At 34.3% G+C, this 18931-nt stretch overlaps 1 protein-coding gene across 1 annotated transcript in view; it reads right to left on the reverse strand.

Moving 5' to 3' along the window:
• chn2 (chimerin 2) overlaps positions 1-13556 on the reverse strand; it is a 33155-nt gene extending 19599 nt beyond the window's left edge. The window contains exons 1-5 of the mRNA XM_051132487.1: positions 13477-13556; positions 10614-10669; positions 10340-10371; positions 8202-8315; positions 7563-7833 (exon numbers count right to left, since the gene is read on the reverse strand). Coding sequence (XP_050988444.1) covers positions 7563-7833; positions 8202-8315; positions 10340-10371 — 417 coding nt within the window. The 5' untranslated portion in view covers positions 10614-10669; positions 13477-13556. The remainder of the gene's footprint in view (positions 1-7562; positions 7834-8201; positions 8316-10339; positions 10372-10613; positions 10670-13476) is intronic.
• Between the last annotated feature and the right edge of the window lie 5375 nt (positions 13557-18931).

Below are 18931 nucleotides of genomic sequence, written 5' to 3' on the forward strand. Positions count from 1 at the left end.
GATTTCCCAGAAAAGTCAGGCGGAGGTGAATGGAAGCCTGACAGGGTTGTGTTGACTAAAAGTATGAGCACTGCTAAAAAAGCGCTGGTGTGGTTTTTATTGCTGCTGACCTCCACAGTGACACACATTTTTGTGTGCTGGGGGTACAGAGCAGCTAACATGTGTTCTACTGGTCGACTAATATGGGGTTTTCAAAGCTGATGCTGATATCTAGGGCACAAATAGCTGATGGACAATCTAATGGCAATTTATATAATCAATATAGTGCTTTTTGGTTTGTAGTCCTAAACTAAAGAGTTTTATTATTCATGTTTAACATGCGTTGAAATCAGCATATTTAAGGAAAGCACCTTAAATCTTAAAAAAGGGGTTTTACAAGAGCAGTCTTTGGTTTATAAGTGAAATAAGGTTTTTAAAGGGTTAGTTCACCCAAAAATGCAAATTCTGTTGTTAATTACTCACCCTCATGTCGTTCCAAACCGTAAGACCTTCATTCATCTTCAGAACACAAATTACGATATTTTTTTTATGAAATCCAAGAGCTTTCTGCATAGACAACAATGCAACTGACACATTTAAGGCCCAGAAAGGTAGTAAGGACAATGTTAAAATAGTCCATGTGACATCAGTGGTTTAACCTTAATTTTATGAAGCTACAAGAATAATTTCTGTGTGCAAAGAAAACAAAAAAATAACTTGATTCAACAATTAAGTGCCAGTATCACATGGACTATTTTAATAATGTGCTTACTACCTTTCTGGGCTTTGAACATGTCAGTTGTGTAGCTGTCTATGGAGGCTCAGAAAGCTCTCGGATTTCATCAAAAATATACTAATTTGTTTTCAGAAGATGAACGAAGAAGCTCTTACAGGTTTGGAACGGCACAAGGGTGAATAATTAATGATAGAATTTTCATTTCTGGGTGAACTATCCCTTTAAGTATAATAATCTCAACTGCTTAGGTGTATGTATTGTTGCAAAATGTAAACTTAATTTTTATTACTAATTTAAAGTGCTTAGAGCACCAACATCCAGTTCACATAACCTAAACTGCAATACCAACACTGAAGCAAAAACAGTCATACATTTAAGCTATACAGTCAAAAAACAATATAAAGGGATGCTGGGGAGTGATAAAAGGGAAGAGGGAGATGGAGCACGCAGACAGTGTGAGTGCATGAGCAAGACTTGCACTTTTTGTCCTAAGGCAGATGGCTTCTTGTCTCCCAATGAAAGAGGCACAAAGCGAAACACAAAAGAGAGACAATAAAGCCTAGCCTCTTTTTAGAGACCACTGTATTGACAGAAGAGACCCCCGCAGCTGAGGAGACAGACAGAACGAGGGCACAGAAAATGTGTACAGTACAACCCACATCCTATGTGAAAAACATGCGCTATTTTCATTTAATACACTATTGAATTCATTCGAAATACTGTCTGTCACTGTCTGCACAGCAGGACATGAAGGACAAAAATTGCATTTTGTCAAAACGGCCAAAGAGACATTATTATGACTTATGTACAAAGCAAATGCAGGAAAGTAAAAAACTGATAATTCCAATCTTTCATTTTAAAAGCTGCAGTGCTGAAATATAATGTAAACAACGATGATAAATCACCACAGAGCTCAGCGCTAATTCTAATAACTCCGATCCATCAGCAGCGAGTGGTTTTAGTTGGAACTTGCCAGGCCTGCAGAACACTTAAGCGATTACTTATTAGAAGAAAAGAGCCATGTGAACTGTGAGCTGCGCAGGTGACCAGACAGGCAAGGTGAGTGTTTTAGTGACATTATCACACAAGAAAATTGCCGTCATAGAAAGACACACCCCTAAATGTGACTGGCAAATGCTCAGACACACATACCGTAAATCACGACAGTGATGTAAAAGTGATTTCAGGGTGTGTGAGGTCAAAAAAAATCTCAAAAAAGACTAAATTACCTTATAATAATTGATTGTTAGGATAATGATGATGATGATGATGATGATAGTGATTACATACCAATTGTAACACATTAGCTAAACCTTCCAGGGTGAGCCAATTATCACGAAAAGCCTTAACCCTTTAACTGTCACTTTCCACTCTGTGGGACGCCTAAGTTTACTTCACCATATTACAAATAAATCCTAATCTAATCATGACGTTGTTTGGAAGGTCTAAGACTCCTAAATAGATATTTTACCACTGTTTTGTGTTTCAAATTATGTAGGAAAAGTAATAGATTAATTTATGACAAGAGTGCACCTCAAAAATCTACATCATAACAGGAGTTCTGACTTTCGTCGTTGCCTTTTTCCCTATCACGCAATGGAAATCTTACGAAATTATATATCACCTGAAAACTTAAACTTATCTCAAAACTCATCCTTTGAAAACCATTTTAAAATCAGACATTGCATTACCATGGAAACTGTACATCAAAATCATATTACAAAATGTTTTCGTTCATGAAAATTTAACTTTGGATAGTGCATTTTCATGTCTATGTTCAAGATAGGGAGTGGCAGTCAAAGGGTTAAATATAGATCTATAACAATTGACAACATTAGACTAGCACTATTATTGTTAACAAAAAAACTATCAAAATAGCTTTTGTTAATTGAAACAAAGCTAAAATAAAATCTAATATATTAATAAATTACTAATATTATATGAGCTGACTAAAACTAAAATGAATACAAATAAATTAAAGCTATTAAAAAAAAAACAAATAAAACCATAAAAGTGCTAAAACTTAAACTAAAACTGAAAATATAAAAATCTCATTCAAAATGTTAATAAATACTACAACAGTAATTAAATAATACTAAAAATAGCACTTTTTATAGTTTTTACACTGTAACAAAGCAGCAATAAATTACAGCCAATATTAAAATGATAACTGCACAGTTATTATCATGAATCACATCATTACGATCAGAGAATACCAGTATGGATGATTCACTGAGTTTTGGGTTTGTCATTTTATCTTCATTGCGCCAGATGTAAAATGTTGTCTGGATTAGGCTGAGGGAAATGTTCCAGAATGTTATGTGTGCTGTGAGATCAGATCAAAGTATGAAAACTTTATTTTTGCTTGTCTCAGCAAAATGACTGTGATGATTTATTTGTATTGTAATGACTGTACTGTCCACACACAATATTGAGAATAAACAAAATGTAACATTGATTATGATGTGTTTTACATTTTATTGCTTTAAAATTTAAATTGCAAATGTTGTTTATAGCAGGTTGGACTTCTCAGAAAAAAAAAAAACATATGGTTTTAATTGCGTTCTCTCTACATTAAACTTGCATCACAGTGTGTGAGACATAAAAGAAAGAAAACCTAGTAGCATGCATACTGGGCTGCAACAAAACAGATCTTTTGAAGTATGTATATATGCAAATCCATATTCTCAGTTTGACAGCTTGTTGAAGCTGCCCCCTAGTGGACATTTGTACAAAACTGCAAAATGAAAAAAAAAAAAGTATGAGTTAATTCATGTTAATTTGAATCCTTAGGCAACTGAGTTACATTAAAAATTCTAGGCCTGGTGTCTGCAACAAAAAAAAATCCATGTCTCTGGGTAAACAAACCACATTTCCTTTGACTAATTCACTAATGTTTGATCATTGCTTATGTTTATTTCATAGAGCTCTCACGAAGAGCCATTTCACCTCAAGAGTGAGGCAACAGAATTCACAAAGAGGTAACGGTAGACCTGACTGATTTGATCAAACTCTCCCGTCAGTGAACCAGACAGTGCGTCTGATAAATGAGAGTGGAGACAACACATTCATGGCATTATCTTTCATCAAAGATGCACACCATGATGCTGAAACACTCACACACTCTTCTAATCTTCCAAATGCATGCAAAGAAATGCTCCTTTTTATTTGTCTAAATACCATTCTAATAATGATTTGTCAAAAGGATGGTGTCTGACAGCATGATTTGGCTGAAAAAGGAAAAACAAGGAAAAAACCTTGTTTGTGTTTACTCTTAGCAATAAAACCTTGATAACATCTCTGGACACATGCATAATGAAGCGGTGCCAGTGCCTGTTTCCTGTTTTCAATGTACACAGACACAGAGATGATGTATTCTCTTACTGGATTCTGCATGTAATATAATCTCAAATACCAAACATGGCTCAAATAAAGAAACTAAAACAAAATTTCAAGCATTATTGTTAGCTGGAGTGCTGAAATGAGCAATAACATCATAAGTTTCCTGATTAGCCTACAATAAATGCAACAAAAAATAACAAAGGTCCTGAAACAAAGCCCTGTGGCAGAACAGAACATTTTTATGACTGATTTCAACAAAAACTGTCACAAATTGTTTTGTCACCATTTTTGGCATAAGTAACCGTGGTTTGATTATAATGTATATTGATTTTTCAGTATATTATATCTTTAAATCGTTAGTCAGAGTGCCGAAATGAGCAATAACGTCAAAAAACAAACAAATGTATCCCAAGTTTCCTGATAGCCTACAATATATACAGCACAACGAAAAACAACAAAGGTCCTAAAATGAAGCCCTGTGGGACCCCACTAAAAAAACAGAACATTTTTATGACTGATTTCAACAAAAACTGTCACAAGTTGTTTTATCACCATTATTTGGCATAAGTGACCATAGTTTGATTATAATTACTATTGATTATTCAGTATATTATATCTTTAAGTTGTTAGTCGGAGTGCCAAAATAAGCAATAACATCAAAAAAGCAATCTAATGAATCCCAGGTTTGCTGATTAGCCTATAATATACAGTAGTCGACATTTGAAGTGGATCAAAACCTTTCAGCAAAGTTGTCCTAAAACCGAAACAAAACCCGTTCTTGTCTTTGATGAACTTTGATGAAGTTTTCTGATCCACTTCAAATGTTGAATACTGTATACAATGAAAATCAAAAAAGGTCCTAAAACAAAGTACTGTGGACTACACACACACACAAAAAAAAAACAGTTTCATGACTGATTTAAACAAAAATCACAAAGTGTATTATCACCATTATTTGGCATAAGTGACCATGGTTTGATTATAATGTCTATTGATTACTCAGTATATGATCTCTTTAAGTCATTAGTCAGAGTGCCGAACTGAGCAATAAAACAACCAAATGTATCCCAAGTTTCCTGATTAGCTTACAATATATATAACGAAAAAAAAACAAAGGTCCTAAAACAAAGCCCTGTGGGATGCCACAAACCACAAAAAAAAAAAAACGAACATTTTCATGATGGATTTCAACAAAAAAAGGGATCATGGTTTGATTACAATGTCTATTGATTATTCTGTATATTGTATCTTTACGTTGTTAGTCAGAGTGCTCCACCAAAAAAGAGAAAATTTTTATGACTGACTTGAACAAAAGCTGTCACAAATTGTTTTATCACCATTATTTGGCACAAGTGACCATGGTTTGATTACAATGTCTATTGATTGCCAAAATGAGCAATAACGTCAAAAAAAAAAAAAAAAAAAAAACAACCAAATGTATCCCAAGTTTCCTGATTAGCCTACAATATATACAACGAAAAAAACAAAGGTCCTAAAACAAAGCCCTGTGGGACGCCACAAAAAAAAAACAGAACATTTTTATGACTGATTTCAACAAAAATTGTGAAAAAAAGCTGGTAAAAAGTTGTTTTATCACCAGTACTTGGCATAAGTGATCATGGTTTGATTACAATGTCTGTTGATTATTCTGTATATTATATCTTTAAGTCGTTAGTCAGAGTACTGAAATAAGCAATAACATAAAAAAACAAACCAAATGTATCTTAAGTTTCCTGATTAGCCTACAATATATACAGTACAATGAAAACCAGAAAAGGTCCTAAAACGAAGCCCTGTGGAACGCCACAAAAAAAGAAAATTTTTATGACTGACTTGAACAAAAACTGTTTTATCACCATTATTTGGCACAAGTGACCATGGTTTGACTACAACGCTAAAATTGCCAAAATGAGCAATAACATAAAAAAAAACACAAAAAAAAAACAACCAAATGTATCCCAAGTTTCCTGATTAGTCTACAATATATACAACAAAAAACAACAAAGGTCCTAAAACGAAGCCCTGTGCAGGGCTTGACATTAATGCTTGTCTGGGACAAGTGGATTTTGGGAAAGGGCAAGTGAAAGAGAATTTTACTTGCCCGACTCGACAAGTAACCTGATTAAAACATCAATAACAAACAATAACCAGGGCAGCATTAAACCTTTGGTGAGAATGATTCTGATTTTATTACTTTCAGTGTAAACAGTGACTGATGACGAACAGTATCAAGGTTGCGTCAGTTGAGGCTCGTGCAGCCTATATGACTCACGGAAAAATCAAAACTAATAGGCGCAACAACACACACAAAGAAACAAACATACTGCAGTAGAAAAAAAGATAAATATTGTATATATCATATGATATAGATAAGCAACATCACAGGACAAAACACCAGCACGATTGCAAATGTGACACTGATTTTATACAACAGTAGTTCAATGAACAATTACTTAATATTAACTGACTTGAATTTTTGACACATTAAGCAAAGCCACAGCAGAACAGTTGCGCATCTCCGGGCAACACACAACAGTGTTTCATTACTGGATGATTCATCTTTTTTGAACAAATCGGGTGAGTCAATGATTCAGTGAGCCATTCATAAAGACACATAAAGTCACTCGAATTAAACATTTGAACGAATTGGCGAAATCCGTGACTCACTCATTAAGACTTGTTAAGTGACTTGCTGCCACCTACTGGTGGTTTGGTTTCATATTTAAAGGTATCAACATTTCAGATTTATATGTTAAGTAAAATGTTAATCTTACAACAGTATTTATGCATTTGCAATTTTACTGTGTAAATGCATTTATGGAACCTCTTATCGTCATTAAACAGTCTGAGTAAATACATCTAAATGGCACTTTCAATGCAGCTTCAGTGTTTCCTCTGCAGTGGAAAGATGGAGTTTGTTCATACTGATTTCATTTGAATGGTAACAACCATTCAGAATCTAATTATTCTAATTGAATGTACTGATAAATTGTAAGAATTTGACCTAAATGATGACACCTGCATTTCGTAAGGTTACGAAAATATTGCCCTTCATGAAGTTACAAAGTGTCCTAGAAATCAATTTAAGGCAAATATCACAAATACGCTGTTTAAAGCAAGACCTCACAGAGCAGTGAAAAGACTATTGCTTCAGAATGGATTAGAAATGGCTTTTTTTGCCCTGGACAAGTAACTTTTTTACTATGACAAGTGAATGACTGATTTATTTGTCCAAAGGACAAGCACATGTCAAGGCTTAATGTCGAGCCCTGCCTGTGGGAACCCACAAAAACAGAACATTTTTATGACTGAATTGAACAAAAACTGTCACAAATTGTTTTATCAGTATTATATGGCATTAGTGACTATGGTTTGATTATATTATCTATTGATTATGCAGTATATTATATCTTTAATTGATCATGCATTGCTGATACTGTTGGCTTTAACCTTAGTAACATGTTAGAAAGGTTACAATCTATATAAGAAGAGGTAGGCACCTCACCTTTTCATCCTGCTGGAAAGTAACTTTTTTGGGCTCAGAGCGTGTCCGGTTGAGTCTATGAGTGATTTTGTCCCTCAGGAGAGAGGTGTATCCCAGATGCTGATAGATGGGGTTTGTGGTCATCTTGGCAATGTATTCTGCTGCCTTTGTCTCAATATAGAGAGTAATGAGGCCGTCTGTAACCAGATCGTGAACTGACTCGAAACGTTTCTCTCCCACAAAGTGCTTTCCATCATAAAAGAGTCGGTAGTTCAGAGTCTGGCCACCAAATCTGAGTGATAGACAAGCAGTATGACATATTACGATGTATTACTATATGATATTATAAAGTGTTATATAATATTATAATAATATTATAATGTTTCTGTACATTGTTAAGCAAAGTATATAATATAATATTTTAAAAGAAATTAATACTTTTATTCATGGATGTATTAAAATTATTAGGTTATAAAGTGACAGTAAAAGCCTCCTATTTCAAATAAATGCTGTTCTTTTGAACATTTTATTCATTAATAAACTCTTAAATAAAAATGTATCATAGTTTCCATAAAAGTATTAGGCAGCACAACTGTTTTCAACTGTGAAAAAAAACACAGTAAAACAATAAGAAATAACATTAAAAATAATGCTGTGTACCTCAAAGCAAGTGTATATGTTCCTGGTTGTCTCTGACTCTCTCTGATGAGGTAAGCACCTTCTGTCCCAGCCAGCAGTTCATCTGCACGCTCTCTGGAAATCAGACCATGGAACCTGTGCACAGACACCATCATTTACCTTGGTACACATACACACACACAGTTTCTCTCATGCTTACATATTCACATGCACATGCACTCTCACTCAATTGACACAACATAAATCACTTTCTTTTTCTCTCTCCCTCATGCACTATTTCATATTTGCACCCTCATGCACATCACTGCACAAAATCAATATGGACCACCTCATAACACTCTTAAAAGGAGAAGTTCACTTCCAGAACAAAAATTTACAGATAATATACTCACCCCATTGTCATCCAAAATGTTCATGCCTTTCTTTCTTCAGTCGTAAAGAAATTATGTTTTTTGAGGAAAACATTTTAGGAATTATCTCCATATAGTGGAGTTCTATGGTGTCCGTGAGTTTGAACTTCCAAAATGCAGTTTAAATGTAGAAATAAGGGTCTTATCTAGCAGAACGATGGGTCATTTTCTAAAAAAAAAAAGAAAATTTATATACTTTTTAACCTCAAATGCTCGTCTTGTCTAGCTCTGCCATGCGTATGCATACTCTGTGTAATCTGGGTCAATACAGTCAGGGTATGTCGAAAAACTCCCATCTCATTTTCTCCTCCAACTTTAAAATCATCCTACATTGCTGCAAAAGTACCGACTCAGTGTTTACAAAGTGAACATGCAAAGATCAAACACCCTTTACAAAAAAAGGTAAAACAGTGATGTAGGACGATTTTAAAGTTGGAGGAGAAAATCAGATGGGAGTTTTTTTACATACCCTAACCGTATTGACCCGGATTACACAGAATATGTATGCGCATCGCAGAGCTAGACAAGACAAGCATTTGAGGTTAAAAAGTATATACATTTTTATTTCTTTTAGAAAATGACTGATCGTTCTGCTACATAAAACCCGTATTTTTAATCTGGGATTGTTTTCGAGCCCTTTGAAGCTGCACTGAATATGCATTTTGGATGTTCAAACTCACAGGCACCATAGAAATCCACTATATGGAGATAATTCCTTAAATGTTTTCCTTTAAAAACCTAATTTCTTTTCAACTACAGAAAGAATTCATGAATATCTTGGAAGTGAACTTCTCCTTTAAACCATAAATTCTGCTAAGTCACTCTAAATTTCACACACAATCTTGAAGGAAGAGGGTAAAAAGTTAAATTAACGAGGACTTGTGGGAGAAATGCCACCAAAATGAACAAAAATGCCCCATAAATTTAAGTAATAAACGTATTACAGCCATCAATTAAAATGCAATGTGAAAATGAATGAAAAGTGTCAATTTGTGGAATTACATTTAGTTCCACTCACACTGCATCAGACTGCTTTTAAGTGCTGTTATATGCAGCGTTGAGCCTTATAACCAATCAAACATGTTTCTGTTGAACTTAAGAATGCATTGGCCAATCAGAGGTGCTTAGATTAGTCAGCACTGAAAACACTGGAGCTGTTGTTGAATACACACACTCATAAATTCCCTCATCATAAACAACAAATTGCAGATGCAATGTAAATAAAATATTAAATTTCGTAGCTTCAGTGATTATAACTAGTTTTTGCATAACTTATGCCAGACTTGGCTAATGTCATGGATCGACATGTTTGTCTGTGAAGCCAGAATGTGATGTGCCCAAAACAAAAATGTTTTACAGTATATTGTTTTCTATACTGATATTAAAAATCATTATTTCAATATAAAGAGCAATAATCTACAACAATGATTTTTATCATAATATTGCAGCCCTATGAGCTCCTGTTTTTTTACACATATAATTTAGATACAATTTAAAGAATGTATTGTTATTGACAAGAGATTAAAATATTGATCAAAGTAATTTAAGTATTAGGTAAATTAAGTTTTTGACATTAAAAACAACATAGTATGTTTTTTATAATAATAAGGTGATTATAAAAATTGCCTTCACAAATGTAAAAAATGCTCCTGTAAATCAAATATTGCCCTTCAATGAAAAGTAAATGTCTGACTCTGGTAGTATTAATGCTTTGCTTCCAAAACACCACTAATTAAGTTGGACACTCACTCTCTTCCATAGTATTTGGGTCTGCTCTCCATCTGCAAGTCAAGAGAGAAGAAGGTAAGAGAGAGAAAAACAGTTTTTAACACAAATCACTGGTGATATGGTGGTTACACACTCCTGTTTTTTCTAACAGCAGAGTCCTTCTAACAAGATTTTGTGTACATGGAGATAGTCTGAACATCTGCTGTAGTGTTTAGTAAAAGATATGCAGCATGAATCAATATGAGTCATGTTTGATAAACCTTGGGAGTGTTTACACACATTTTCCTGTATTTACCTCCTGAGGACATGTGATCCTCTTTGGTCTTGGTGCTTCCTGCTGTAGCTGGTACACTGATGAACAAAAAAAGAAAAACATTTTTGCTATTTTTCTAAACTAATGTATATATATATATATATATATATATATATATATATATATATATATATATATAGATATATAGATATATATATTTATTTGTTAATTAATTTTTTTAGTTGATATTGGATCTTTCACCATGAGCAGCAACCCAACTGGAGAAATTTTAGTTTATTTTACCTCTAATCTTTATATTGCTGCAGTAAGATACTGGATAAGATAGAACATGTAAAAACACAGCATTCTCTGTTAGACATTAATCCATTAGATTTGAGCTTGATGACACACACCCACAATCACTGCTGTCAGACTAAGCTACAACGCATTATAAAAGTGGATTGGGTAATATTGGTAAAGCTATTGAAAAATGAACACTGCGCAAGAGGCAAACAGATAAATCAACACCAACAGTTGGTCAATATGGGAATGGCGTACATGAAGGGCCAGTATTCAGCTTAAGGGGGGGTTTAAGCTTAGATGTTTTGATTGTGCCTGTTTGTTTAAAAATGTAGTGCAGAGAATGGAGGTTAATACCAGGAATTCCTCAGGTTATCCTCGCCTAAATAATCAGCTTGCACAGGCAAGGTCAATTTGCGGTCAGTTCAAACAACATTCCTTTGATAGCGAGTTACTTCATTCACAATGATAAAAATGGGGACTTTGAATTTGAAGACTACATCACTAAAGTGGAAATACACCTTTAGCATGTTACTCATGAATGCGTGTCGAAGACTGACGCGGAAGAGAAAAAAATGTTGGGGGGTGAAAACTTTTGGAATTTGAAGATCAGGGTAAATTAACGCATTTTATTTTCTGGGGAACATGTAAGTATCTTCTGTAGATGAAGAAGGGCAATACTAAATGAAAAAATATGACCTTTAGGCAAAATAAGAAAAATGTACACATCTTTATTCTGTTCAAAAGTTTTCACCCCCTGGCTCTTAATGCAATGTGTTTCCTTCTGAAGCATCAGTGAATGTTTGAACCTTCTGTAATAGTTGCATATGAGTCCCTCAGTTGTCCTCAGTGTGAAAAGATGGATCTCAAAATCATGCAGTCATTGTTGGAAAGGGTTCAAATACACAAAAATGCTGAAAAACCAAAAAATTTGTGGGACCTGAAGGACGTTTCTGAAGGACAGCAGGCAGTTTAACTGTTCAGGACAAATAAGGGACTCATGAACAACTATCACTCATCAAAAAACAAACAAACAAACAACCAAAAAACAGCTGTGGATCATTCAGATAACAACATAGTATTAAGAATCAAGTGTATGAAAACTTTTGAACAGGGTCAATTTTTTAAATTTAACTATTATTTTCTTTTGTGGACTATATGTGAAATATCTTATTCAGGTCAGTACTAAATAAAAAATAGCATGCAATTTTTATGATCCCTCTTATATTGGTAAAAAAATTAACATTTTGCAGATTCTGCAAGGTGTAAACAAAATTCTAAACTAAAATACTTTTTCTAGATATTATTTGTGGGGGGTGGAGGAGTAAAAAAAAATAATTGTGATACAACTGTCCTGATATCATAATGAATAAAAAAGTTTCATTACTAAAATAAAATACTTAAGAAATTATTAAGTATAATTTGTTATTATTACTTTTGTTATATTATTATTATAACTGCTTCACTGCTTATTATACCACCTTTATACCATCTTTTTTCCGCCAAAGCAAGTTCATGTGGTGCAACAAACATGCAAAAAAACCTAAAACCTAAAATTACGCCATAGAAAGACCCTACAGATCCAGATCTGTAGGGTCTTTCTATATCTTTAAATAGGGTCTTTTCTATATCTTTAAATATCAGATAATTTTTAATGACAAGGCAAGATTAGCTCAGGTTGTAAAATGTTGTGTGGGTTGATTCTTCTAAAACAAAACAATATTAATTAACAATTTATGATACTTGTAAAAAAATACTATTATTGTTTTATTTGCTATATAATTTTTACATTGAAAAATGGTACAATTAAGTTGTGCATTCAAGGTTTAAGGATTAAGAAAAATCTAGAAAATCTTGCATTTATGTTTTCAATTAAACAGTAAAAAATATATTATGAAAGCTTATTGACTAGAGGATTCTTGGACTTCACAGTATATCATCAATCTCAACCAATTAGTTCTGTAATAGAGAGAAGTTAAAATAATGGCATTTAGATCAGTGTGAAGAGAGCAGCACTAGTGAAATGATCAATGCCGGCTCAAAAACAGCAGCAGATGTGCGGGGATACTTCAGCTCGACATGGACGTGACCTTCTCTTGATGACTTCATTAAAATCTGCTCATCATGGAGAGCAGCAATTGGCCGCCGCAGTCCGAGCACAGACAGAGTCTGGACTCACTACTCTGATTTTTCCTCACAGGAAGCAGGAAGGCATCTGACAACGATGCCAAGTTTTTGTCAAAGAAGCTCAGAACGAGCTGTGGGTTCTGGACAACGTCCACCAGAATGACAAGGACGGGGCCTGCTCTAAAAATACTGCACAGTGGGAGTGAATGCGAGGGAAAATGAGTTGAATCGTGGGATGGGCTACAAAATCTGAGATAATGATTACTGACCAGGGAGACCTTCTGGAAAAAGTGCTTTAGAATCACTCCTGTCAACTTTTTCTGTGGCAGACCACATTCCCATGATGCAATGTCCTTCTGTTTGAAGCTTAGATCATTGTATTTCTTCAACTGAGTGTATGTTATTCTGGCTGTTTTGACAAAGTGTGAAGTCAACTGGAACTAGTACATGTATAATATAAAAAAAGGATCATACTTACAGTAGGATTTCCATATCGGTGGCTGATAATCTTCAGGATCTACAAAAAAGGAAAAGATAATAAAACAAAGTCAGGACGCCTTCTGTTCCAAGCTATGAACGTGTTAAAATAACCATCTCTTGTCAGTTTATTCTTACTTAACATGGTCTATGATATTTACTGTCAGGTTAAAGAGTGGCTGTGGTCCAAGGTTATTATATTGTTTCATTAATGTTAAGTTGTTCTGTAAGATCTGATGCGTAATGCGCATGGCTCCGACAACATAATCCTTCCTCTACAATCCCCTCAGGGTTGTACATGTTTTAACACTTCTTTCATTTACTTCCCCTGCTCAAGGACAATAAATATATGAATGTACAACTAAAATACACACACAGACCTTTTTACCATTAAGCAGCAAATTTAAAACACTGGACTGTCAATCAATTATAGATTTTAAGCAAATGCAGATAAGTTAATTGAATGAATCACAATTACAGTAGAGGTCAAAAGTTTACATACACCTTGAATCTGCAAAATGTTAATTGTTTTACTTAAATAAGAGGGATCATACAAAATGCATGTTATTTTTTTATTTAGTACTGACCTGAATAAAATATTTCACATAAAAGGCATTCACACATAGTCCACAAGAAAAATCTTTTTGGTCTCACAAATGTTTTTTTCCAACAATGGCTGTAAGATCCACCTTTTCACACTGAGAACAACTGAGGGACTCATATACAACTATTACAGAAGGTTCAAACGATCACTGATGCTACAGAAGGAAACACAATGCATTAAGGGAAGCTGGGGGGGGTGAAAACTTTTGGAATTTGAAGATCAGGGTAAATTTAACTTATTTTGTCTTCTGGAAAACATGTAAGTACCTTCTGTAGCTTCTGAAGGGCTGTACTAAATGAAAAAAAAAAAAGATATTTAGACAAAATAAAAAAATGTACACATCTTCATTCTATTCAAAAGTTTACACCCCCCCGGCTCTTAATGCTTTGTTTTCCTTCTGAAGCATCAGTGAACATTTGAACCTTCTGTAATAGTTGCATATGAGTCCCTCAGTTGTCCTCAGTGTGAAAAGATAGATTTCAAAATCATACAGTCATTGTTGGAAAGTGTTCAAATACACAAAAATGCTAAAAAACCAAAGAATTTGTGGGACCTGAAGGATTTTTCTGAAGAACAGGGGTTGGTTTAACTGTTCGGACAAACAAGGGGCTCATAAACAACTATCACTAAAAAAACAAAAAAAACAGCTGTGGATGATTCAGATAACAACACAGTATTAAGAATCAAGTGTATGTACACTTTTGAACATTTTTATAAATTCAATTATTTTCTCTTGTGGACTATATGTAAAGATCTTTTAGGTGAAATATCTTATTCAGGTCAGTACTAAATAAACAATAACATGTATTTTGTATGATTCCTCTTATTTTGGTAAAATAAATAACATTTTGCAGATTCTTCAAGGTGTATGTAAACTTTTGACCTCAACTGTAATTGCATATTTAAATTCCATATTGGCTGAGAAAAGCCCCTACATGAAAGAAATTCAAAGTTGTTAGATTATTGTGTCAGACAAAACCATTGAATAGACAATATAAAAATGGATGTAAAAGGAATAGTTCTCTCAAAAATGAAAATTTGCTGACAACCCATCCAAGACGTAAATGAGTTTGTTTCTTCATAGGAACACATTTGGAGAAATTTACAAATGACATCACTTGCTCACCAGTGGATCCTGTGCAGTAAATGGGTGCCGTCAGAATGAGAGTCCAAACAGCTTATAAAAACACAATAACCCACATGTAATTGACATGGCTTTAGTCCATCAATTACTTGTAAAGTGAAATTCTGCAAGTTTATAAGAAACAAATCTATCATTATTGAATTTTAACTTTAATCTATTGCTTCTGGCCAAAATCTGAAGCCATAATCTATAACAATGCTTCCTCCAGTTAAAAAGTCTTTTCCTTGTTGTCCTCTCACATGAAAATCCACCAACAGATTTGTTAAGAACTGTTTTGGACTGCTCTCTCTTGAAAATGGTGCTTGGTCTGTGCTTATTTCTCTCCACTTTTTCACTGGAAAAAGCAATATTATGGATAGACAATTCATATTACACCAGAAGCAACAGTTTGAAGTTAAAACGTCTTTATGATTGATTGACATTTACTGATGGACAGGACTCATGGATTATGGTGATATTTTTATCAGCTATTTGTACTCTCATTCTGACGGCACCCATTCACTGCACTGCAGAGGTTCCATTCGTGAGTGAGTGTCGTAATGCTAACCATCTCCAAATATGTTCAGATGAAGAAACTCATCTACATCTTGGATGGTCTAAGGGTGAGTACATTTGAGAAATGAGATAAGACTCCATTTACATACTCTGCTATTGTTATTGACACATACAAATAGAGCTACTTTCTGTATATTTCTATATATCTGTTTTCCAATTGTCTAAGAAATGCTCCTCCAGTTCAAAATCGGGTGTATATCTAACTTTAAATAACATTATGGTAAATACTATCTAAACTAAGGTGGGATAAATGGTGAAGCAGCACTTCAAATAAGCAAGTAATTTCTCTAAGGAATGCAAGTCACAGCCTGACAGGGTTCAGTATGGCTGTTGAACAGACAGCCTGGATATGCAGGTTAATTTGCATACATTATGCATACTAATGAGAACAGGAGCACGGTACTCCTAGAGAAGGCCACTTAAAAACACCTTAAAACAATATTTTAATGCAAATAACTGAATTACTGTTAATTTAACATGTTAACTGAGTGCAGAAAATTGCTTTAAAAACATGAGATAACATATTTAATCATGCCCTCCTGAACTGTATGCAAGTTATGTACATTTTTCTACCATCTGAGCAATTTAGGCTTGAAGTACCAGTGTGGAGCATGCGTTTGGGGATTCTGCAGTCAGCACAGGTCCAGCTGCTGCTAAAAACACACTGAGTGAGCAAGGAGATGTTCACACAGGACACATTTTTAAATTCAAAAACTGTTTGCAGAGGTCTTGGGATGCATTTTAAAGGTTGAACTGCTTTTAACTTGACACTCAAGAGATGCTTAAAAAAAACAAAACTTAGATGTGATACAACAGCCAAATGCCCATATGACAAACCTGTACACAGACCAACAGATGGTTCAAAATGCCTTAAAGCATACATATTTACATAATGTTTATTAAATTAAACACTATAACACTTTCATGTGTTACTTTCACGCTTAAATGCGCTTTGTAATGCTATTAAAATAAAGTTTTACTTAAAAGAACATTTTAAATCATTAGTTTTAATCCAAACTGGTACAACTGATTTGGTTCATCTGTTCCTCTTTTCGCATCTTTAGTCATGTTTACATGACACTGTCAGTGCTACTACTTGCTTAGCTCAGTTGTTTTCTGACATTAACTGAAACAAGCGAAAAAAAAGGTATGATGTTTGAATTGCGTAAATTTTGTGTGAAAAGATATGTGCTTATTGACAAAATGAAACACTTATTTCATAAATATACTGTCTTTCAATCATTTCAGCACTTCTTAAGTACCTCTTCATGAATATTGCCATTTTCAAGAGTTCTCCAGGTCTTAAATTTCAAAAAGTACTTTTTTTTTTTTAAGTTAACATTTTAGTCAGTGTGTGGTGTGTATTTTGGGCATAAAAAAGATCAGCAAAGTTACAGTTTACAAAGTTTACAAATCTTAAAGTCCACTCCAAAGGGAGATATTTCTTTTTTAAAAACGAATGGCTCCTTCGGACTTTGTTTTCCGGATGCAATGATGTCACAACGCGGTCCATTAGAATATCATTAAATTAAATCCCGCCTACAGAAATTCGAATTGTTGGGGGTGTGTAGGGACGAGCTGGGGGATTAGCCAAACTTTAGCATGGAGAGCAGCTTCAACGGCAGGTATAAACACAAGCATTGACTATAAATAAAAGCATTGACTAGAGTAACGTGCCGCAGACATGTGCCGTACATGGGGTCGAAACACATACCGAATCCGTGATCTACGGTCCCTGTCGGAGCGATAATGCGCCGTGTGCAGTGTGTGGTGAGATTTATTCAGTGTAGATAGCTTCACTTAAAACACAAGTGTTTTTTAAATGCATAAACAAAGAATAGTCTAGGCTGATCAGTGATGATGTTTTTTGATATGCTGGAGCTGGTTTCGGGCAATGAAACTAAGTATGTAAAATAATTAAATAAATTAGCAGGATAATATCATGTATTGACGATCTTGCAGGCTGAGAATGGGACTCAACATTACTGTAGCTTATTATTTACTCACCCTCCATGCATCCTAGGTATATATGACTTCCTTCTTTCAGACGAATGCAATCAGAGTTCTAATAAAGTCTAATAAAATCCATCCATAATAAAAAGTGTCTCACATGGCTCCCGGGGGGGTCTCCTGTAGTGAATCGATGCATTTTTGTAAGAAAAATATCCATATTTAAAACGTAAGATTCTCTGTTAATCTAGCTTCCACTAACTGCTTTGACAAGGGGCGTGGCAGTACTGAAACACTGTCTAAACTGTTCACCAATCACAACGCACTGAGACAGTTAACCAATCATAACACATTTCCTTTTTTTGGAAGGCTGGATTTCATTAAACCCAGAACTAATCAAGCTATTTGTTCTTGGGAGAAAGGTATTGTAATAATGTAAATTATGTGAAAAATAAATAACCACCAATCATGAGAGCGTGTTCTAGTACACCCCCAAAACAAAATCAAGACTTTGAAAAAGAGCATAATAGGACCCCTTTAAGCACTTTGTACAAACCCTGACAGAAATTACATTAATGTATATTTCAGTTTACCATAAATGCATGTCAGTAGATTTAGCAGCACACTTAAAACTTCAAAAACACTATAAGTAATTATGAAATGACATAAAAATGCACTTAAGTCTAGGGGTAGACTGATATGTGTTTTTCAGGGCCAATGCCGATACCGATTATTACAGACCAAGTAGACCGATAACTAATATTTTGAACCAATATATATGTCTGGTGTCAAAATTAATGTCAAAACTGAGGATAACAAGGCCTCTGACAAAAACTTTCCTTAAATGGCTTAAATATATTTTATCAGCAAATCAGTTTTGAAAATCAACCATAAAACCATGATAACCAAAAAAATGCTTAATATCAGACAGACAATAATCATTAGACCCCTACTTACTTACTTACTGTAGGTAATTAAGTATCTGAAATCATGATATTCAGTTTATTGGTGCATTATCATCCTAATACACGTACCACCTTCTTTACAATGTTTGAGCTATTTCACATAATCAACCTTCACACTCTGCTCTTATTGGTGGAATGTCGATCAGTAAAGGGGCACCAGGCTGCATAAATTCCAGAAACCTCCAACTAAAACCGCCAGTGTTTCAGTTTCATTTTCCAACCCCTGTACTTCTAAAGT

The sequence above is a fragment of the Labeo rohita genome, chromosome 16 (genome assembly GCF_022985175.1).
Source record: "Labeo rohita strain BAU-BD-2019 chromosome 16, IGBB_LRoh.1.0, whole genome shotgun sequence".
NCBI lineage: Eukaryota > Metazoa > Chordata > Actinopteri > Cypriniformes > Cyprinidae > Labeo > Labeo rohita.